This window comes from Drosophila simulans, chromosome X, assembly GCF_016746395.2.
Source record: "Drosophila simulans strain w501 chromosome X, Prin_Dsim_3.1, whole genome shotgun sequence".
NCBI lineage: Eukaryota > Metazoa > Arthropoda > Insecta > Diptera > Drosophilidae > Drosophila > Drosophila simulans.
In genome coordinates this window covers 10752526-10775764 of record NC_052525.2, presented here as the reverse complement: position 1 = coordinate 10775764, position 23239 = coordinate 10752526, and the positions used below count along the sequence as shown (strand labels likewise).

The following is a 23239-nucleotide window of genomic DNA, read 5'->3' as shown; positions in this document are numbered from 1 at the left end:
TGGCTTTCATACCCTGTAAATGCGGCTCAGGTGGTCGCCTTCGGATGCGAGAAATTACAACAGCAGCAGCTACTGTAAAAATGTTTATACCTATAAATAGTTGCCTTTCACAACGATCAAAAAGCAGTGCACCGGAAGTGTGTTGAGAAAGCGGTGCTCAGAGTGCACTGCTTTACATTTTAGAAGGCCATCTTGGCTAGTTCTATAGAAGTAACCAAAATAGCTGAGTACTTTTAAACCGAATTTTTAAAAATTTTAAGTTTAAAAATATTCCAGGGCACCAAGACTTCGAGGCAGATGCCCGACTGCTTCGCCTTGCATCGCCTTTCGTGTGCATATGCATTTAAGTGTCAGGGCCTGCCACATTTTAATTTATTTAAGCACATTCGGCGCGGCCGTAAATGAGTTAAGTGCATTTCGGCTCTCACATTATCTGGCCCCTCGCACACCTACGTACATGCATGCATACATATGTGTGCGTTGGTGTGTGAGTTTTTATCAGGGGGCGTGCAGGGATTTGGACACGCCCCCTTTGTGGGCCAGCAATTTGTTTTGGCCATTGTCTGAGGCAGCGACTGCAACTTGGATCCAACAATCGCGACCGCAAAAATGCGCAATAAAACAAAGCAGAAGCCGAAAAAGTTTTTTCATTAACCCCCCCACACCGCGCCGCATCCACCCAAAAGCTGCAACAATGTGATGGGAAACATGGCACAAAGTTGCACTGCTTGCATTTCATGTGTGTGCTTGTGTGTGTGTGTGCCGCCTGAGGAGGAAAAAATTATACGAAATTAAATGAGATAAGTGTCGGAGCATTGTCTGTGCGGCAAACTTGCAGTCCAACTTTTTACTCGCCTTCTTTGCCAGTTTTTATCCCCTCCGTTTTTTTTTCCTTTCTATATTCCTATGTGCTGTCCATGTGTGGATAAATCTGTTTTTAGTGGGATTTTCGTCTTGACGAAAAAAAAAAGAAAACAGTAGGAAAGGGAAAATGCGGCTAAAGTACACATTTCTTTATACAATAAACTATTTTCCCAGCTAAGACCAGGAAATGAAAATCCTCTGACTTGAAGTGAGGCTTTAAAATGTGAGAGCGAAGAGCTTAGGTTGTATTGAAAAATACATACGCAAGTAATTTGTATCCCAGCTATTTAGCCTCTTAAATATTTAAACAGTCGCGGATCAATTTAAAGATTGGCAAAATAATTTATTATTCAAAAGATTTTCATATCAAAAACAACATTGCTAATTTTCTGCAATTGAATAACAAGCTTAACTTGCTAATAAGCACTTACGCACTAAAATTCAGTTACTGCAGCTGGTCAATTAAGGAGTTTCTCCCACTCTCAAGTAATTTTAATTTTTAAGGAACATAAAGAAGTTCAGCTTTCGAAATACCAAAAAAAAAATTCAATAGCCAGAATAAAATGATTTTCCTTTTGCACGCGAAGAGCGTTTATATTCCAACATTTCTTTTATTTGTTCGGTTTGCCGATCAGAAAAGCAGAAAGAAAGCGGAAACGCAGAGATAAAAATGAAAGCAGTAAAATCAGCCAAAGGCATTTGAAGATGCTCTCCCTCCCCCGCTCTCACTCCAGCTCTCTCTCTTTCTTTCTGTGTGCATGTGTGCGTGTCTGAGTATCTGTGAGTACTTCGATTGAGTGCGCATCTTCAAAGGCATTCCACCGGCCAGAGAAACCGCCCATCTTCCGCCACTCCCCAAAATATAAAAAATACATATACATATATATATATATATTTTTTATTAATTTGCACTTTCATAGTTGACAAAGGTGGGGGGCGTGGCTGTTGGCGAGGTAAACATTTGGAAAAACTGCAGTCGCTGGCACTTATCGACATGCCGCACACTTGAAATTGAACGAAAGCAAATATTTTTACTGCACAACAAAACAGAAACAAGAACTGCAGCGCATACCTAATAAAAACCCAAGCGGTGCCACACCCCCAAAACCCAAAAAGGGGGCTGTGCCTGCTGCGGTTTTTCACTTTCTGCAAACACAATGGCAGTCAAAATAGTAGAGTATATTAAAACAAAATGCAATAGATTATATTTCTTACAATAAAATAAAATAAATTTCTTCAAATTTAAATTTAAATAGAAGGTGACCTAAATAAATAATTTATATATTTTTTTCTTAATTGACCACTATTATTTTGGCCCCTGCTGTTTGTGAGTGTGTGTGGTGCAGCATGCAAAAATATTTGCACTTGACTGGCGGCTGCTGCTGCTGCTGCCGCTGTTGCAGCGGAAACGGAAACATGACACCTGCGCAGCCACACACACACACACGCTCGCATGCACACACACACACGCATAGGGGAAAAGGATGGGGCGAAGGGAGGGCAAGGGCTAAGCGGGGGCGAATGCAGACAACGTTGGGCAAACAAGCGCAAACCGAGTCGAGATAAACAGGAACTTATTATGCGAACTCATGCAAGATGAGGTGAGTGGGCGGTGGGCGGCAAATAAGTGGGCGTGGCACCGCGCGGTGGCACTGCAATTGCAGTTGGGTTCGGTTGTTTTGTGCTCTATCTGAAATTACACGGACAACAATGGCAATCCATGCACCAACTGCCCGCAAATGCCCTGCCACTGTCATCCTCTTGTTTATTGTTATGTTTGCCAATTGCCAGACCACAGCTGCCACGCCCCCCATGCCTTACGCCCACCAACCCACACCAAATGAGGCATGTGTTTTCACACCTTGACCCCAGCAGGTGGCATCGAAATAAAAACCAAAACAAAAACCACAAAAGCCGATTAAGCGCAACGCTCGAAGAGACTAGTACTCAGTAGTTCGAAATGAAAGCCACTTTTTCCTTTCCATATATTTTCTTAATATTAAAAACATAAAATTGCACGAATTAAAAAATTACATCAATTGGTTAAATATAAATGTGGACTATCTGTCAAGTGGCCTAGCATGCACTGCTTACCCTGTTCGGCAAGCAGTTTGCCGAAAGAAACGTTGCCTGCATTTGGGCGCTGTTTGCGATTTATTTTGTTAGAAACTCGTTTGTTTTTCGCCCAACAGCTGTCGCATCATCAACGCAAACCGTTTTGTTTGTCGCACAAATAATTTAGACATTTACGTGAGAATTTAGCGCCAGCAGCTGATAATAAAGTGGGACCCAAATAAAAAATGAGGCCACAGGACAGAAAGAATTGAGGGAAAACTTTGTTTGGTATATTAAAGGCAAACAAAACGCCAGATGCCAGCTGCACATGAATATATATTAGACTTAATGCATTTCGTCAACAATTTGCTCACAATGTGAGAAAGATGCAAACGATGCCAGAGACATAAAACGCAGAAACCCAAAAGAATGCGAATGCAAATCCACTCGAGTGTAACGACAGAAAAGATGGCAATGGAAATGGGAACAAGAAATAAAAAGGAAGCCATAAAAACAGACAAAGTGAGTGTCAGTGAGAAGACGAAAAGAAATGCCCGAAGAAAAACCAAAAGGAAAACCGATTGAAGTAAATTAGTTAAACGAAGAGCAATTTTATGCGAAAACCCTGTAATATACATATATATTTATATATTTTTCTATTTCTAATATTTTTTAATTTGTCATAAGCCTCTTTTGTTTGCCTTCAGATTTTTTAGTTTTTGATTAAATTCCCTGTGGAAAGTAAAACGAAATATATAAGCGCTCGACTTTAACTCTCCAATTTTGGCCAAAATGAAAATGCATTTGCACACGTGTGTGTGGCGTAAGCCAGCTAGCAAATTAAAAACTAACGCCAAAGGCAACGACAACTGCAGGCCGTCGTCTGCAGACCACCCACTACCCACCTCCCACATTTTCCACCCCCCTTACCCCATGCATTTTTTACCCTTAGCCTTCCCTTTACCCCTCCGCCACGCCTTTTGTTACCAGGTGGAAACCTGCTTTTCGGACGCTTAGCATGGCCAACAATTCAACGCCCTTGCCTAGAATTTCCCACTCTCTTCCCTTTATCCCCCCCCCCTGTTTTCCCCCCCGCCTGGTCTCATGCATTTTTAAGCAGCCATTTGTCAAGCGCGTGAGCTCAACTCACCAAATTTTCTCTGTGTGTGCAACTAACTGTATGAACACTAAAAGAAAAGGTTTCATACCAGAGCCAAATAATAATAAATATGGAAGCTATAAATATATAAAAGCAATAAATATGTATATAAATAAATATATATAAATAAATATAAAAAATATAGGCACATTTCTAAACTTGACAAAGATTTGAAACAATATATAATAGATGTATTTGTTTATTAAATATATAACCAAGTTAGGCCAAACATTACTTACTTTTGGCTTCACTATTCCTGTGATTTCCAAGACTATATACAAAGTATGCCCCAAATTGTTTGCAGTGCAGTTAAAAGTAGTCGCTGTGTGCGTGTGTGAGGTTAAAACTTTTAATTAACTAAAATTGAGGCGCCTCAGCCACAAAGAGCATGGTTTTTTTTTGCCGCTCACCATTGAAAAGGAACCACGCCGACGCCGAAGTCAAAGTCAGACCGAGGCACAAAAAAAAAACTCAAGCGGCTTTTACCTTTTTGGTAGGAAACCCAACCGCCCAACTGCCACTGATAACCACACCCCCCTTTGACACCTGCCACGCCGCCCATGAAGGCAGCTGGGAAAGTAGCGAAAAACTTTCGACAGGCAAAGTACAAGATACTTAAGGCAACTGGCAAGTCAATTCAAACACTTCGAGCGACTCAACAGATCAAAATCGCGTGTGTCGCTTTTTTGGGCAAAGGAGGTGGTTGGCAGAAAGAAGGCAGAAAGGACTTTCGAGGGGTTTTCTAGGGGCCTTCTTACGGGCAACTTGTGGCAATAGCAAGCTGGGACTAGAACGTGCCCCAAAGGCAACGAACGTATTCATGCTGCGGATTTGTCGCACATCAGACAACTGCTCCAGAAAATTTAAAAGAATTTGTATTCTCGCAGTTCTGCCTTTAGACAGCTCAGGCAAAATAACCAAGAGAACAACAATTGAAGGCTTTAGGAGGCATGTTCCCAAAGTTAAAAGACGATACATTTCTAAGAAGAGAGCTTTCAAATTGGACTTTGTTGAATATAAAATATTTCGTTGCACTGAACCACTCGAATCAAAGGAGATTCCTTTAAGATAGATTTAAGATACTTTAAAAGTTGAACAGCGTCATTGCTTCGTGACTTTCAGTTTGTAAGCTCGTAAAAAAATACTGCAAATCATTGTCAACAAAAAAGTGCGCAAGATTCTGGCCAACAACTTTTTAATGACATTAATTTGATTGCTTTCTTCTTAAATTTACTTAAAACACTATTAAATTCTACAAAAATAACTGAAAAAATACTTTTTATGCACCAACATAAGCTTTGCAGCCCATTTAATGTATGAACTGTCCGTTAAAACTTGCAGATTCGGAACTGGAGGAGTTCGAAACGCCGGCAAGGTACAGGCCCGACTCGCTAAGTGCGCTGAGCCGCGCCACACGCTTCACGGAAGACGAGATCAAACGAATTTACCGGGGATTTAAGGCTGAGTGCCCGACGGGCGTCGTCAAGGAGGACACCTTCAAAGTGATCTACTCGCAGTTCTTTCCACAGGGAGGTTCGTGCGGTACAGTATACTTTGTTTCGTTAACCCTTCTGACTTGAACTAGTGATTACTAACGCCTGCCTTACTGTATTGTTGCTCTTACATATCTGCATTAGCGCCATTTAAATTGCGATAGCGATTAGCCGATAGCACTTATCGGTCGCACACGCTAGCCAAACAGTACAGTCACCACCAAAACATCGTGTAGTTCGACTTGCAACATCCCGATCTCGATCTCGATAACGATATCGATTTTGTTATCGATCTAGATGTGTGTGTTCCAGTTCCGTGCCTTACTATAATCTAGAATTAAATGTTGACTTTGCAAATTAGTTCTTTGTTGTGTTTGTTTTAGTGTTTGTCGTTTGTGTTGATGTGTTTTGCGTGAGAGAGTGTGTGTGAGAGTCACATTATTTTCAACGGTCTTAAGTTGAATTTTGTGTACTTTATATTTCTTCAATTTGTTTTGTATCTGTTACTTGCCAACATACAATTCACTTTTAAAGTAACAAATTAAGCCCAACCCAAAACTGCCATTCGTTTCCAACACTTAACACCAATTGATTTGGGCTAAAAGGGGCGAAAGCGGAAACGGAAAAGCGGAATTCGAATGGAAATGGAAATGAAAATGAGAGTTACGATTAGCAAAGGACCACAAAACAAATGGCAATTGACTGGAGATTTCCCACCGACCCAAGCACTTAGCCCCCCAACCTCCAACCTTCGTGACCAGGAGAAGTGAACCCAAGCCAAAAGCCATTGATAAAACTGTATGACCCATGGGCGGGGCAACCAAAGAGTTGCGGATGATCATCGGGGAAAGCCAGTTCATCATCATGCGGATGATAGGGAAGAGGATGGGCTGGAAGACCGGTTGGCCAGGGGAGGATTGGGAACCCGAGGATGATGCTAATGACGATGCTCGGCTATATTCAGACTGGCCAAAAGGCGACTCTTTGTTTGGCTGGGCCGAGCTGGCCCTTGGCTTCTGGAAATATGAAATGCAGAAAGCAAATTAGCAAAAAAGCATAAAAAGCAAAATCATGTTTCACAAGTCGCGGTCGCAGAGGGGGCGTGGCAGCCAAGCCACCCACTTGACCTCGTTTGAACAACAAGTGAAATTTTGTTCTGCATTTTTTACTTTTATATATATTTTTTTTCCCTTTCGGTTTTGCCGGGCTCTCTGCCTGTGCACAATTTACATTTACATTTGCAAAAGCTGAAACTGAAGATGAGACCGAGGATGAAAAGGGGATGGATTCTTTCAGTGGCCGGTAACTAACTGAATTTCTGATAGATTACTGCGGGCAAGGGTCTGCTGCGGGCTGGGAATTCGGTTTGGGATAAGGGTTTGTTGCCAAAAAAAAAATAAAATAAAAAGGGGAAATGGGAGAACAAGAATGTCAAAGAAATGAAATGCAAAGAAAAGTTGGGGAAAGGGTTGAGTTTGTAGCTAATTTTCTTAAAAGCAAAATTACACTTTTTTGACTTCTTTCTATTAGATTAAACGTGACAAATCTCTGTATTAGATTAGACGTGACAAATTGTTAGGACTTATTTTAAGCAGAGCAATTTAAATAGCTGACTGATTATATATATAGTAAATAAGTGAAGGGTTTTTTTGAGTTCCTTCGATTCGCACAAATTGGAGAATTCCTGCGCACCTCGTCTTTCAGCCAGACATGGGCCATAAATTTCGTTAAGGCCGCTTGAATCCAGTTCGGGAAAAGTTATTGCTACACATGTTGCGACACTGAATTATTATAATAAACCTATTTTGACTAGCTACAATGGTGGCCAACACCAACGCCCATTGACAGACGGAAACGGAAACAAGAAATTCGCAGTAAACAGGGGGCTTATGTATTTGCTCCCAATCCCGAGCACGCCTCTTATTCTTCATCATGTCGGCCGTTATCTGATGAAAAATAAATAATGAAATCATTTTTTATTTTGATAAGCTGCTTTGCCACACACACAACCAGCCACCCACATACACCCACACACACACACACACACGCACGAGACGGGAAGAAAAAAAATCATCATCAAAGTTGGTGATTTATCACTTGGGCTGTTCTCCTCGCTTTCTTTTCCTTTTGCTTTGTTTTTCGCGCGGCTTCTTTTGGCAAATTTCTGCGCAAATTTTATAACAATTTTTACATGGCACATTTGCAGTCATTTTTGATTTGGCACGACGCACAAAAAACCCAAGGAGCAGATGCCATCCTTGCCATTGAGCTGTGACCTTGTGGGCGTGGCTCCCTGCGTCATGCGTCATAAAAGCACATTAAGCATCAAATAGCGACAATAAATTTGGACAAATAAATTTATACACCCGCGCGTTACGTGAATACAGTGCGATTCACGGCTTTAAGGCGCTGCAAAGTTTAAAGTTCAAGCTCAATTTTTGTTGGGACTTTTGAGTAGGCGGAGTGTTGGGAATTTTTAACAAGAAGATCTTGATTTCAATGTGTTCTACAATGTGTTGAAAAAGTTCAGTTTACAACTTGTAATCGCAATAGGTCAAAGATACCATTTAATTGAATGGAGTGCTCATTAACCAGAAACTTTTTCCACTTAGCAAGCTAGTAAACTTGCTCCCAAATGGAGTTATCGACTGCAAAACTGTAAACGCAACAAAATTCGTCAATGGTCTGAACTTTAGCTTTATGAGTTCGCGTTTCAAGAAAGACCTCTGTGGCCCCGAATGTCATTTGATGGGGCTTTATGAACTGACTTCCTGTCAAAAAGGTGTAAACGTTGTGAGCGTATAAAGACATAAGAAAAAAACTTTGGCATCAAGCCGTAAACATAAACGCGAATCGTAAAAAGGTAGCTGAACAAGCGAGAGCAAGCGCAATAATCAAAATGTTATGTGATGGCCAGATAAAGAAATTTTTCTGACAGCGAAAAACGCGACGGGGACACTAAGTGCGCTAAGTGCTCTGTTGAAACTCGGAAAGTCGGCGATAACAAGGCTGAAGAAGCTAGCCGAAGGGGAAAAGTCCCCTGAACTGGCAATGCCCTCATAAGTAGGCAACACTTTTCAAACATCAGCCACAAGCAGTGTGCGCAAGCAGTTCTTATCAGTAGACACAGGAGACACTCGCATAATTAGCTGCAAACTGTTTCCCATTCCCCTTTGACCCCATCCGGTGAAAAGTTTCGGCTACCCAGAGTCCCAAAAAATGTTGAATTTTCCACTGATAAACAGCAAAGACAAAAAGCACAAATACTAACAAATAATAGCAGCAAGTGGAACGAAAACATGGAAAAACTTTTGCGGTTGACAAAACTGAAAGGAAAAGCTAAAGTTTTCACAGTGAAGACGACCCACATAGAAGTTCTGCAAAGCAAGAACGGGCTCCATCGAACTATTGAACCGATATCGCTCCCTTGCACTGGGAAAAAAACAGGACTTAGTTTTATTCAGCTTTGAGAATAAGAAAGAAAGAATCTTTAGTTATGGTATAAAAGTAACAAAAATGTTTATTTACTTACATTTTTAATATAAATGCTTTCATTTATTTTGTTTTATTAGATTTTTTTGGGTTTATTTCATTCAAGTGTATTTCGTATTATATTTGTTCACCTATATGTGTGTGTCTGTGTATTTGTATGTGTAGCGTTCATTTGATAATGTTACCAAAACTTTAACCGCTTGAGTTGAGACCTAATTGGTCGACTTTTGCCAGCATTTGCCAGCCAACCCGCGGAATGTCCTTATTTAACGCCCTTCTTTTCTTGTTTTCATTCAACCAACCAACGTCGAAAATGCGCCACAACCAACATAAACAGCCAATCCAACCTTATACGCCCACTATGTATTTAATACACTGGATCAGGATCACAGCGGCATTGTCAGCTTCGAGGTAAGTTAGTACTTTTGACTTTCAGTACCATACAACTTATTTCTATTAACTTCAAAATGCTTAAACATATCTTACTTAGCCATAGTTTAACAGCAGTGATATGCCTTATAGTTGAGATACACATTTGTTAATATGCTTGCTATGTGACTGGCTAAATTTTCAAATTGTGTGAAATATTTCCATATTGATTAACGAAACTTGGCCTTGGCCCTAATGATATCCACAAATTCTATGTGAAAAGTGCCATGTCGCCAGCACAGCTTTTCATTGCTGTGGAAATTTCGCAGGCCCTTTTCCCTTCGTGTGACATCAAAGTGTGGCCTGCGGCCAGAGACAAGTATGAGAAATGCAATGGGAAGCATTTGAGCAGCTCATTTCCGTGTGCGATATGTGTGTGTTTTGGATCCTGACCAGGTCTCCTCATCGCAATCTCAATCTCGCTTCCAATGAAGAGCAACTAATGGAGTTCGGCCGTGTGTCCTCGGTCCTCGGGCTAAATTGCGATTTAGATTGGACCATCGGGAGGAAATTGAGAAATTGTCTTAGAAATCAACTTTCGTACAACAATTTGTGGCGCCCACTTCTTTCTGTCGGTGCCATTTGCAATTAAAGCGAGCACAAGGCAACACACTGTCATGCGAGTGGGCTAACATATACCCTAATAGCTAGCCATTTGTGGGTGCTTACACTGGCAGAAAATATAGAATATCAGTTGCTCATAATAAGTTTTAATATGCGCGAGTAAAAATTACTTTTTTTCACAGCGTATCTGCACTCAGTTTCCGTCAGATAATACAGCATTGCTCAAATTTATGACCAACTACATAATTGAGCAGAGAGGAGTGTGCCCATAGTTGTGATTGAATCGCATCCTTGCCGCACATCGCCGGCTATCGTTATCGATAATTAATCTTGCCAATTGAATGGCCAGGCAAATGCGTAGGACTCGACTCGAGTACACGGACGGACATCCAGAGGCTCTAGCAATTCAATTTAATTTACTCGCTGCGCCTCTTCTTAATGTCCGGACGATGATGCGGCGCAAAGTGAAATTGTTGAGGTCACCCGGTGGGTGGGAGTTGTGCGTGTGGGTGCTGTATGATGGGTGGTAGGTGGAGCCACACGATTCTGGGGAGGAGCAGAAGCAGACTCTGCCGACTTAAGTACAATGAAATTACTTTAGACATTTTAAGTATAAAATATGGCTGACAGCCGAGTCGAGTTGAGTACAGTTTGCTTTGGCTTGGTTTGAGGCAGCTACACGGCAAAAAATATAGATTATTTCTTTGAAAAAAAAATATGGGAAACTATTTTTGGCCAGAAATTCAATTTTCAAGTTATCTTTTTTGGCTACAACTTGACTAAAAATGGTCACAGAGCAAAAAGAAGTACCATTTTATACTCCTTGTAACCAATACTAACAACCCCTTTCACTTTTAAACTGATTTTGTAAAATTAATTTTTGGACAAATTTTCGAATTTTTTGTAAGGTGTACCATCATCAAAATTTGCAAAAAAATGAAAAATCCTAGAATTCCCAAACTTGAATGCAAATCGATTGGGATTTAAGAAACAAACTCAACGAGGTATGACATTCCATATTTGGGTTATTATTTCCAAAGTTTTGATCAAAATACCAAATATTTTATTCACAAAAAATCTGAGAAACTATTTATTCTCTGAGTTTAACTGCCAAACGATTTTTTCCAGTGCAGCTTAGAAGCAAAAGTTGTGTGGCATCGTGAGTTTCTAAATGAAGCTGATTTGGCTCAGAGGGGCGGTAAAATGGGGGGCTATGAAAGGGGGATGGCGCCAAATGACGCTGCAAAACGCCCCCGAGAACAAGAGCAACAATAACAACAAGAAGAAGAACGGGCTGAGGTCAATGGGGCCACATCTTCTCGGCCTGGTAAGCGCCTTTAGTTACGGTTTATTAGTGCCAGCGACCAGGGAACAGAAAGTCGGGGGAACAAAGAGTATCGCCAGATAGATGTTTAAGCGCTCTATTAACTGGCTCAGCATAAAAGTTGTAATACGCAAAGTACACACTCAGACGCCAGACGCCCCGCATTAAAAGAACACCACCGTCCCCTGCCCCACCACAACCCATCCATCTTAAAGGACATTCAAGTTTTTGGGTACCGAAAAGTGTTTGGTCATTTGGGGGAGGCAAGTGAATTGGGTCGAGTACTAAGTATATTCGCAGAAAACAAAGGCTGAGTTTATAAGGTTTCAGCATGCTTTAGTAATAATAATTTCCATTAAAAACACAAGCTCCTTAAAGTTGCCATCAGTTGGAGCTTAAAATTTAGACTGTAACAGTTTCTCTAAGTCCACATTAATTTAAGCAGCATACTTTCCTTATCAAATCAATTAACAATTAAATTTAAAAGCCATCTAGCTTTAAAATACTCAAAGCGGCATAATTTTCTGCTGTGACATTAGCATATTTTGCGAATTAGGCAAAATTATTGCTCATCAAAAATGGGAAAAGCTTGGAGCGTCCATGGAAAATGCAAAATGCATTTTCACAGCATTTTCGCCCGCTTTGGCTGGAGGGGGAAAAAGTGCCAAGATACCGAAAAATATAATGCTCGAAATTCGGAAATCAAAGTGAAATGTCTCGAAATTGAAATAAAAATGCTGGCGGCCAGGGGGGGAAATCTATAGTTTGCAGCGCATTCGCGTGTTTCTCTGCTGTCGCCTGTCATTGTCAACGTTTCTATTGCAGCCAGTGGAATGCAAAACAAAAGCTGGCAAAAAAAAAAAACAAAAGCAGGAGCAGAAGCGGAAAAATGAGGAAAAAACCGAATAAATTTTCGCGAATCGGGAGGAGGAGCAACCACCGCCTCCCGTGGCGCATGCAAATTGCGAATGATTTTGTCTATTTTTCTTTTTTTCTGGCGTGCCTCTTGTTTTTTCGCTTTATTCAGAGACTTGCGACTGCCCCTGCAATGTCCGAGCATGAACTCCACTTCCGGTTGTCAGAGAAGCAAGCAGTTGGGGGCACAGGAAGCTCACAGACACATGAACACATAGACACCAACACACACACGCACACACACACACACACAGTGCCATTGAAACGATGAATTATGGCGATTTTAACGCCAACTTTGTCAGGCACTGTGACTTAATGGGCAGGGGACAGGGAATGTCGGAGGGGAAAAACAATGAAAAACATGGGCAGAGGCGGAAAAATAGGAGTAGGCGAGTCCAAGACATTCCGACAGAAGACAGAAGTGCAGGAAAGGAAAGGAAATGCCGGGCATGGCAGCTAAACAGAAACGCAAAACCCAAGTCAAACAATGGGACAGTTCTGGGAGAAAAGGATAAACTCCAGAGGCAAAGAGAAGAGATCGTGACACGGATAAAATGCCAGGTCCTGTTCAACTAAATAAATAAAAAATGGTATAAGCTACTAACTTTCAACTGAAATCAATAATTTATTACATAGAATTAAGATTTTTTATATTTAATAGCACTAATAACATTTCTTATGGCAAAAACGTCATATTTAATGGGCTCAGCCCACTGAACATAGTAGTTCATAAATATTTTATTGGATAATTTACAGGCCTTCGCTCGCATTTATGAACAGTCGAGTGCAATTTAGAAATCAATAGTGCATTGCAGTCAGCGTTACATCCTCGAGTGTCTGGCTGGAAATAATCGCAATCACGTCAGCCGTCCATCTCTGAGTGTTCGCTCCCTATTTGGCCCACAGTTACCCACATTCCACTGGCTTTTCCCGCTTTCCCCGCTTTCTCCGCTTTCCCAGCTTTCTCCGCTTTTCCCTCGACAGCTTATCTCTTGCGAGCTCTTGCCTTTTTGCCTGCTCGCCATTTTCGTTGTTGAATAATGACCTCAAAATTGTAATGACTACGAGGCACGTACTCGATATAAAGCATGTACAAAGAAGCGCCCTTAACCCATGTTGCCCCGACACCCTTAACCCGCCCCCCAAGGACCAACCTATACACATCCCACTCGCACGGCAGTAATTCCGTAGTTTTGTGTGTGACGCTCTGACTAAGTAGACTTCCGCTTTTCAATTAAGTTCCACATATTGTTGCAAGGTGTTTTATGCGCGATTTGCATGACAGTCGCGTTTATTAAACTGCCAACCAGAGTGGTGGCAGAAGTAAATGGCCCAGGCTAGGGCAAAATAAAAAAAAAGCAAAAAGCACAAAACAGGATAACAGCAAACCTGTCACGGCCATATTGAAATTGTGAAATTGTGGGCAGGGCCAATATGCCAGGGGTAAAATGGCAAAAGAGTGTGTGACCTGTTTACGCTGGCAGAAAAGATAAATTGCTCAAGTGTGCGAGATAAAAGCAATCGAGTGGCGTTGGCCAAAGGGGGGGAAATAAATATAAAAAACACATAGACACACACACATATGCATGCATACACAGACACATACACATACACACAGAGATGGCATCCAGCAGGAGTGCATGGCAACTGCGTAGAAAGGATTGAAAGTGGACGCCTTTGGCAAGCAGTGAAGTAAAGCAACCAGGTTAACATGACACTTGAGTGGTGCAGCCAGCAGTTTGTTTTGATCACTTAAACAAACCCTGAAATAAACGACTGAAAACTAAAACTGCTGGTCAATTCTCACAATGGTAAACTTTTGATTCCCCTCGAACAAATTAAGGCCTTAATTCGAGATGAATGGCTATCTAAATATCGAACAATGTTAGTTCGACAATGAAGCCAATATTCATTAGGAATATGTTACGGATTATTTTCAAGTATTATTTTCTGCATAACTAAATACTGGTCATTAAGCATGCATTCACATCCCAATATGGTCAAGAAATTTGAACGGAATTTCTCTCTCTAATTGAAGGATTATTTCTCCATTGCCATTTTTGCTTAAAACGATGGGGATAACAAAGAGGGGCTCAAAGTCACTCGATTGCCTTGTTAGCCATCCACTCCATGGTCCAATTCACTCCCATTAAGCAGTGCAAAGCATTGGGCACAGCATGGAAAAACTATCATAAATCCGCTTAATCACTCGGCCAGAGTGCAAACTTCACTTCGAATTTTCAATTTTCAGCTTGTTTTGCCAGCTTGCCACTTGGCAATTTGTCCACGTCGAATAGTGAAAGTTTCTTGCCTCGTTTCCGGTGAATTTCGTACAATTCTTTTTTTGTGTGCCATTCTATTTCGGTTTGATAAATTAGTCGGACGCTGCAATTGCCCAAATGGCCAGAGAACAAGACTCAAATGATGCTCCTGTCCGAATTCGTATTCTTGCTCCTTTTTTTTCGTATTATTTCTTTTTGGTTTTTTGTCTTCATTTTGCCCCCAGACTTCGCCCATTCGGTATGCAAAAGCAAGATTCAGTTCACCGTCAGCTGTGGCCTTCCCAAAAATGCCTCAACACCTCCTGAGGCACCGAAAAGTGGGCTGGGGGTCGTAAAAACTTTTCCCCATTCTCCTTGCAAGTTCTTATCTAGGTACATTTGTCATACAAAGCATAGAAATAAATGTCCACTTCAGCAGCGGCAGTAACAGCAGCCGGAAATGGGAAGAAGAGGAAGAAGTATAGTCGAGGCGCAGCTAATAAAGCTATTGATTCAAATAACCTATTTAGTTTGGTAATTACGTGAAAATCAACCAGAAATATTAGTAGGATAGTACAGAAAAGATAATAGTTGGTAATAATAGTTAATCCTTTACTGTACAAATTCATGGAGTATTGCCTAGAACTAGAATGCTGAACGCAGGTGTACTTCACTGCGGTTTACGAGCAATTTCTTAAAACATATTTTCAATTTCTTTTATACCTGTAATTCCGCCTCAACCACCACCACCAGCCGTATTTATGCCAACTTATTTCTCTTCCTGTCACAGGACTTTGTTCAAGGACTTTCGATACTGTCGCGCGGCTCCGTGGAGGAGAAGCTGCGCTGGACCTTCTCGCTGTACGACATCAATGGCGACGGCTTCATTACGAGGGAGGAAATGACTGACATTGTAACTGCCATATACGAGCTGATGGGCCGCCTGCCGGACGAGTGTCCCGAGGAGGAGAAGATCAAGGGCAAGGTGGAGCAGATCTTCCAGGTGAGTCGTCGTCGCCGGCGATGCCGCCACCGCTAAAAACTCAAAATCTTCGAATTCCAAATTCGCGGCCATTATTTATGCTAATTACGCGCGTACAATTTGAATTTGACTCGCGAACATGAAACTTATTTACTTTGCATTATGCAAATTCAAATTGTCTGTTTCAATTTGCCGGCCAGCAAACTCAGGCTGGCCAGAATGGATGGGCAGGGTAGGTTGGCTTCATCTGCAGGACATCGTCCTGTTTGGCTTGCCAGTCACGCGTTGTCATTAGCGGTCGTTGGCATTCCGAATAAATTGAGCGCATCAAATGCGACCGGCGAAAGCTCTTAAACAGCGGCATGCGAGAGTGAAATTGATGATAGATGGCCAGGATCATTCATGGCGCATTCCGAAAGTTGTCCTGTCCGACGCTCTAAATCAAAATTCCATAGCACGCGTTTGGGGGCCGGAAACGGAAGCAGTTTGTCAAAGCAGTGCCGTTGGCAAGCAGTCAGCACTCAGCGGTCTGTGCAAGCTGTTGCTTCCTTTAATATGCAACAGAAATATGTATTGAAGTTAAAAATAAAGAAAATACCCATTAAGATGTATAAAATGTAATTGCTGATGTCTTCTTATCCACAGAAAATGGATACCAATCGCGATGGCGTGGTCACGCTGGAGGAGTTTCTGGAGGCCTGTCGCAACGACGACGCCATCTCCCGGTCGATGTCCGTGTTCGACACAGCGTTCTGACCATATCCGACGGACAAGGGCGATGAGTACACGGTGCCCCGGCGGCGGCGACATCAGCTGTCGGCACAGCAGCAGCATCTGCAGCATCAGAAGCATCAGCAGCAGGAGCCAGAGAAACGTAAGTCCAACCACAAGACGAAGAACAAGCAACAGCAAAAACAGCAGCAACCACATAGCACTAGACATCAAAACTGTTGTCACATAATCGACATGGATGGCGATAGCACCACCAGCACCACCACCGCCTCGGCGGCCACTGGAACAACACTCAATTGCAATGTCCTATATGATTACGGAGCGGAGGAGGAGGATGACGACGACCAGGACGAGGATGATGAGGACTCCGATGAGGAGTACAGATCCTTTGTCTGCCGCCACTGCCAAAGGTCGCAGTCGGTGGTGCAGCAGCCCAGATCCAATCGTCGATCGCAATCGCAGTCCAAGTCGCGCAAGCGCAGCAAGAGCAGGAAGCGCCACCAGAGCAAACAGGGTCACCATCAGGGCCAGCAGGGCCATCAGGGTCACCACGGTCAGCAGCTGACCCGGTGGCCGGAAATCAATGTGGCCAACGAGCAGGCCATTCGCTTCCGGTGTCCGCAGGTGGGGCCGCAGGTGGGTCGCGACCTCCACACCCCCCAGCCCATGCACTTCCATCACCCCCAGTCGCAGAGCCAGAAGTCCAAGAGCAAGTCCCGGCCGCGGAAGCACCGGGCATGCCCATCTGCTCCGCTATCGAAAGCTGGAGCAGCAGCATCTGCAGCAGCACCTGGTCCACCTGCACCACCTGCGCCACCAGCAGATCCGTCACAGCTACCGCCCTCCGAACTGCACCCCCTTGCACCCCTCAACGTGGTTGTGGGCGGGGCCGAGATCGAGGTCGATCCGCAGCAGCCACAGCCGCCCACCACCCCCGACTCGCCGTCGCTGGTCACCGTGAGCACCTGGTACACGGTGGCCAAGCAGGGTGTCTCCTGCTAATCGCGGTGAGCAGTGAGTATCCTTGCCAGCACCACCCAACCAACCAGACAACAAGCCACTTTGCACCCCAGTCAAAATCCCCTTGAAAGGATGGCACTGATATCTCTAGATGCTTAAAATCATTTTTAAATTATGCAAGAAGGAATAGACTATCGGTATTTATCCATAGAATTCAATTTTGGACCCAAACGGAGACTTTGAATTATTTTAAGCTCCTAGAGATCTGTGTGGCATGCCCCAGTAAAACGCTTTCCCGTTTCGGTGTTTGAATATATGTATACAATATGTATATTTTGTGCTTAAATAAATTATATATGTGTGTTTCAGGGTGGATCTCTGAAAAATCTAAATCGGCAATAACTAAAGTTTATTATTATTAAAAATAATATATTGATTGTCTTTAGTAATTAAACTCAAATTTATCTTTAATTCATAAAGGGATACAGCATAAATTTAAGTTTTTTAACTGTTTGTTTACAAACTTACAAAAAAATAGAAAATTGTTAAAAAAAGTTAAAGCTGAGATCCGCCCGATTGTGCATTATGTTTCCGATTTATCCTATAATTTGTACTGTAATTAGCCAAATGAAGTTTACAAGAAATTTAAAACGTTCTCTGTGTGTATCGATTGATGTTGCAAACTGTCAAATGTGTTATAGTCTTAAATACGTATAAAAATCTATAGAAAATGTAAGTGAAAGTGAACCAAAAACGAAAATATATGAAAAGCATTCAAATGTTTACTTTATGTTCCCTTGAGTTCTATCATTTGTGCCCAGAAAAGTCTTCTTAGAAATGTTGATAGATGTCCTAGAGTTACATAAATTGACGTTAGCTGTGATGGAAAAACAAAGTATATTAAACCACAAAAAAAAAACTTTAATATTAATTGTAAAAAAAATGGATGATTCTATCAAAACTTGTGGGAAAAAATTGCTCAAACGAAAATGCTTGCTATATACGAAGCTTAGTGTGTGTGGGTGTGTTTTGAATGTGTGTGTGTGTGCATTGGGAGAGCTAGAGAGAAAAACTTTTTTGACAGAATAATTTTCAACATTTGAATGCCTCACTTGAAGGTTTTTTCTTGCAATAGTTCCGACTAAAAGCGAAAATTGAAATGCTGTCGTTCCGTTAATTAAATTCTGTAAAATACCCAGAAATCATATTAAATAAAATCTATATGCAGATTAATGAACAGACCAATTTCAGGCCATCACTTGGCTTTAACAAAAACGCTGTTGTCATTCAAATGCAAATTGAATATTGAATTGGTCTTTGGCGAAAAATGAGTCAAATAACCAAATTGTTTTAATTGAAAGCAGCTTTCTACTTTATTGGATAAATGTAAAAGGCTGCCAGTTTGAATTCCATTCGATTTGCATTATTTCACATAGAAATTCGTGTTCTTCAAACTGTTGTGAAGTTTGCTGAGCGTTAACTTTTTTGCTAACTGTTATTGCTTGTCATGCTTTTGTTGTTGTTTTCCTTATGCCACATTGGACACACCAAGGAGACACACGCACACACGCACACATGCACACAGACACACCAACACACCGACACCGCACACATATGCAAGGCAAAATCAACAAGGATGCAAACGCATGGGAATTGAAATTCGTGTATGGCAATTAAAATATCTGCTTTCTTTCTCTCCCTTTCTCTCTCTCTCTTTCTCTCTCTCTCTTTTCTCTTTCTCTCTCTCTTTCTCTCTCATTCTGGCCCGCACATACATAACTCACACACACTCGCTTAAATAAACACACACACATGTGCAGAAATTTGCATAGAAACTAAATGAAATGCGTAGCAAGAAAGACAACGCGAATCTGCCAAAATAAAAATCTAGGTACCGCACGTCCATTAATATGCAATTATGGATGTGTTTGTGCAACTGTAAAAATAATGAAAGTGTGCGGAAAAATTGGAGAGGCCAACGAAAACACGATTTTATCGGCATAATTGTCTGGGTCGCATTTAAAGGGCTGCAAGCAGTGCAGTGCAGTTCTCAACTGTAAGTACATTGTCGCACCGGAAGTGCCACTGCTTGCCTTCAGAAAACACAGATATATGAAAATTGACACTGTGTAAGTGCACGCAACTTACACGGAACCCATTGAAAATTGAAAATGTACGAAACGAAAGCTTTACACAATGAAACTAAAACTAAACCTAAAAACTTACTCTTAACGATTTAATGAAACATATATAGAGAGAAATTTAAACTACACAGAAACTATATTTATACGAAAAGAAAATAGCAAGAAGAAAAATACTAATTACATTAAATTGGAACCAGTTTGACTTTCTATTTGAAATATATGTAAACACACGACATACGCACACACATGCACAAGCAAAAGCCTGTGGGTAAATATATGTGTAAATCAAAATAATAGCCGCAAATACAAAAGCGACGTGAAGGAGAATCGAGAATTGGAGAAATGGAGAAATGCTCCCCGGGGCGTATGCGTAATGTTGAGTGTATTGTTTCTGCGCATATATTCTCCATTAGCAAATTAGTGACAATGATGAAATGTCATCAAGTCGGCCGGCGATATGTACTATATACATCTGGTGTGTGTGCCTGTTGTGTGTGCGAGTGTGCAAGCTAAATCAAAAAAAACAAAAGTTTGAATCAGAAATTGGACCACAGCAAACAAAGAAGTAGCATAAAACGATATCCGCTGTATATGCATATTATATTTACATATACATATATATATATATACATAAATATATATGTACACAAAGCATATATATATGTATAGATATGTACCAGGCATACAGTATTTAACAAGTGCATAGGTGTGTAATTGTAATTTTTTGTAGCTAGAACTAAGGGACACACAGAAAATAAATGGAGAACTATTAGATAATAGATAATTGGAAAATGGTTAATTGGACATCTTGTTGTACATAGTTAGTGAGTGGTTTGTTTTCGCCGTTAAACCAACTACAAATCTTTCTCTATATTAACTCTAAACTCAAAGTAATTGTTGCATTTTTAAACCCTTTAAATACATAGCTGTGTACTTAGCTGTAGTCTTCCAGAAGTAATCGAACTAAAAAAAATCGAACCGAGATGCTGATGATAACTCTATTCCACTTAGATTGAACCTGTAGCAAATTTGTACCTTAGCCGAAACACCCACAAAAAGCTTTCAAAAACAATAAAACTCTCTTCTTAATAGACGAAACAAAAACCGAAACCGAGTCCAATAAATAAAGCCCATATATACAAAACTGTTGCTGTCGTAGCTGAAGAAGAACTGTATTATTTTTGGATAAATGTTATCGATTTTCTGCCCACTTTCAAGGTTATTCAATGTTAGATCCTTCGAACTATTGGTTTCCCACTGCATATATGTAGTATTTACATATGATCGGTCTGATCAAGGGCACGACAATATCGAAAAGGAGCCACAGAAGTACTAAACGACATATACATACCCTCCCACCCCAGACTAACACACACACATAGTACTCCCCTCTCTCTTTCTCTCTAACTATCACTGTCTCCCTCTCTATATCTCTCTACTCGTCTGTGTGTGTGAATTAGCAATCAAATACTAATGCAAAATCTTTTTCAAAAACAAAGTGTCAAATTTTCAAGAAAACATAAAAACATAGAGAAAACCCCAAAGAAAAACTTGGCAAATTGACAGAGACAAACAGATAGAGAAAAGCAGAAAAGCAGAAAAAATTGATAAATTGGAGGATTGCCAACCTAGTTGCAAGTATTTTCCAGGCCTAAGCCTTAACGATTAGACAAATGCAAATAATTGTAAACACAAAGAAATATATGCATATGAAGTGTGTGTTTTTTCCTAATTTATAAGCTGTTGAAATCAAATTTTACCAATGAAAGTAAGTATTAAACAAGTATTGACGCAGAGAAACTCTCGTTTTAGAGAATCACTTGAATTTTTCAGTTGTTAATGTAAAAACTGTATTAGCCATTTATTTGTGAGCGATATACTGTGTGTTAAAAACCAAAAAAAAAAAATAAAAAGAAAACCAAAAAACTAACAAGAACTAAAACCAAATACAAAGAGCAGAAAATACATGTCATAGCATAGGCCTAAGTGCGACATTTATTGGGGGACTCCAGAAGGCAAACGGAAGTACTATATATACATACATATATATCAAAAACCGAATTGTTATCGGCCGAACGACGTTTTAAAGCCACTAAGAGAATTTCCAGTGTTATCAATCGATCGATGTATGTACGTCTTCTGGGCCAAAATGCGATTGAGCCACGTTATAAACACAATTACAAATTGATAAACTTACGAGTATATACACAAATATACTAATGTACTAGTCGTAAAACATAGCTGATCTTTTTTGGTGTAAATTTTAAATGATAATACCAAGCGAACAAACTTTCCATGCAATAAAAAACAAAAAACAAAACACATTGTTTCAAAACTACAAAGAAGTGTCGTTTAAATGCAAAACTGCATGAACCAAAAAGTAAAGAAAACGAAAAACCAAAAAATATGAGCATGAAAACACTTAATTAAAAAAAAAGAACAAATATTTTTTTTGTGAAGTTAAAATATGTATAAAAATAAAAGGTATAAAGAAAAATAAAAAACCAGATGAAATATAAAAACAAATGCTGCGGCGGTATTTTCATTTATATATTTTTCATATATTGATATGAAAAAATCCCAAAAAAGCAACAGAACTCTTTCCTTTGCAGTAGAAAATATCTTGACCTGCGGAAGCAGCCAACTTTTGTAGGTTTCCGGTTGGCCAAAGTGGTCCAACTGGCCAAGTTGAAGTGGAAAAGTTAGCCGATGCATGCGGAATGCAGCCGAGCGGCTAATGGAATCGCAGTGGGCGCATTTGTATGCCGATCAGAGCGGGAAATTAATACGGAATTAGCTGGTTATGCCCGCATGATTCGCCCCCACTCAATCCAGATCGAAGCTCCTCTCGACTGGCCACGTCCTGCAATTATAATGCGGTCGGGCTACGGGCACGCACACAAGGAAACCCACTTAATTGTTACATAAAAAATTGGCCAAGGGGCCAACGGGAGGGGGGAACGGGCGACGGGGTAGCGGTCAGCATGGTAATCGTTAATTAAATCACGTTGTACCGGAAATGAAGTTATTGACAGGGCCAAGTGTGGGACGTGGTGTAATTGCCCTGGCCCGGAGTATCGCCTTCATGTTCCATTAGGGACACAACGGTGTGCGCAATTTCATGGACAAACGCAACTTTTCAATTTGTTTCAATGCCAAAACGGTCGACGCAGCTCCACTCCACTCCTTTGGCCCACAAATACCAAATGGCCAGCCGCACACGTACGCGCTCCTAGCCACATTTGACCAATGTCCATGCACGTTGGCCTGGTCCGAACTGAGCTGCTGCTCCATGCTGGCCTAAACGGAGTTGGCCAAAATCGTGACGGCAACAGCAATGTCGGCATTCTTGCTAGAGAGATTATGTGTTTGCTAATAGTTGCTCTTATAAATATATATATATATATATATCTCAATAGCTACATAAGCTGCTTGATCATCGCTTGATTACAATTAGTCTCTTCACTTTTATTTCTAGTGAAAATCCCGAAACTTATGCCATTTCCCATGCATATGTGCCACTTTAATCCCCCTCCTCACCAGGCATTCATGTGAGTTTGGCAACTGGCTCACATTCTCGGCAGCTTACAAGGAAGTTAGCACAACATTGGCATTAAGTTCGGGCCACCTACTGCTGCTCCTTTGAATGGAGAAATCCTATATTATCGATTGTCGACATACATGGTCGATGTGCTTTCGAGTTGAGTTAACAGTAAAACCATTTATGCCATTGTTGTCATCAGCTGCTGCTCTGCTGCTCTTCTTTGGCCATCCGCTTTTGGGCCAAGTTGCGCATAAATATTTACGGGATTATCCAAACTGTTGGCACAGACATTGACGGCGATTAAAGTGGATTGCCGGTCCA

The 23239-nt window shown here is 41.1% G+C and overlaps 1 protein-coding gene across 3 annotated transcripts in view; it reads left to right on the top strand.

Moving 5' to 3' along the window:
- Nucleotides 1–21754, top strand: part of LOC6725659 (Kv channel-interacting protein 4) — a 77016-nt gene extending 55262 nt beyond the window's left edge. For 2 of the 3 annotated variants that reach the window (XM_016172741.3, XM_044923788.1), the window contains exons 4-8: nt 5420–5611; nt 9401–9474; nt 15347–15559; nt 16184–16273; nt 16322–21754. In XM_016172741.3, the coding sequence (XP_016038890.1) occupies nt 5420–5611; nt 9401–9474; nt 15347–15559; nt 16184–16273; nt 16322–17272 (1520 nt within the window). In that variant the 3' untranslated portion in view covers nt 17273–21754. Of the gene's footprint in view, nt 1–5419; nt 5621–9400; nt 9475–15346; nt 15560–16183 lie in introns of all 3 variants that reach the window. The other variant, XM_016172740.3, reaches the window with a different exon arrangement.
- The last annotated feature ends 1485 nt before the right edge of the window (nt 21755–23239 follow it).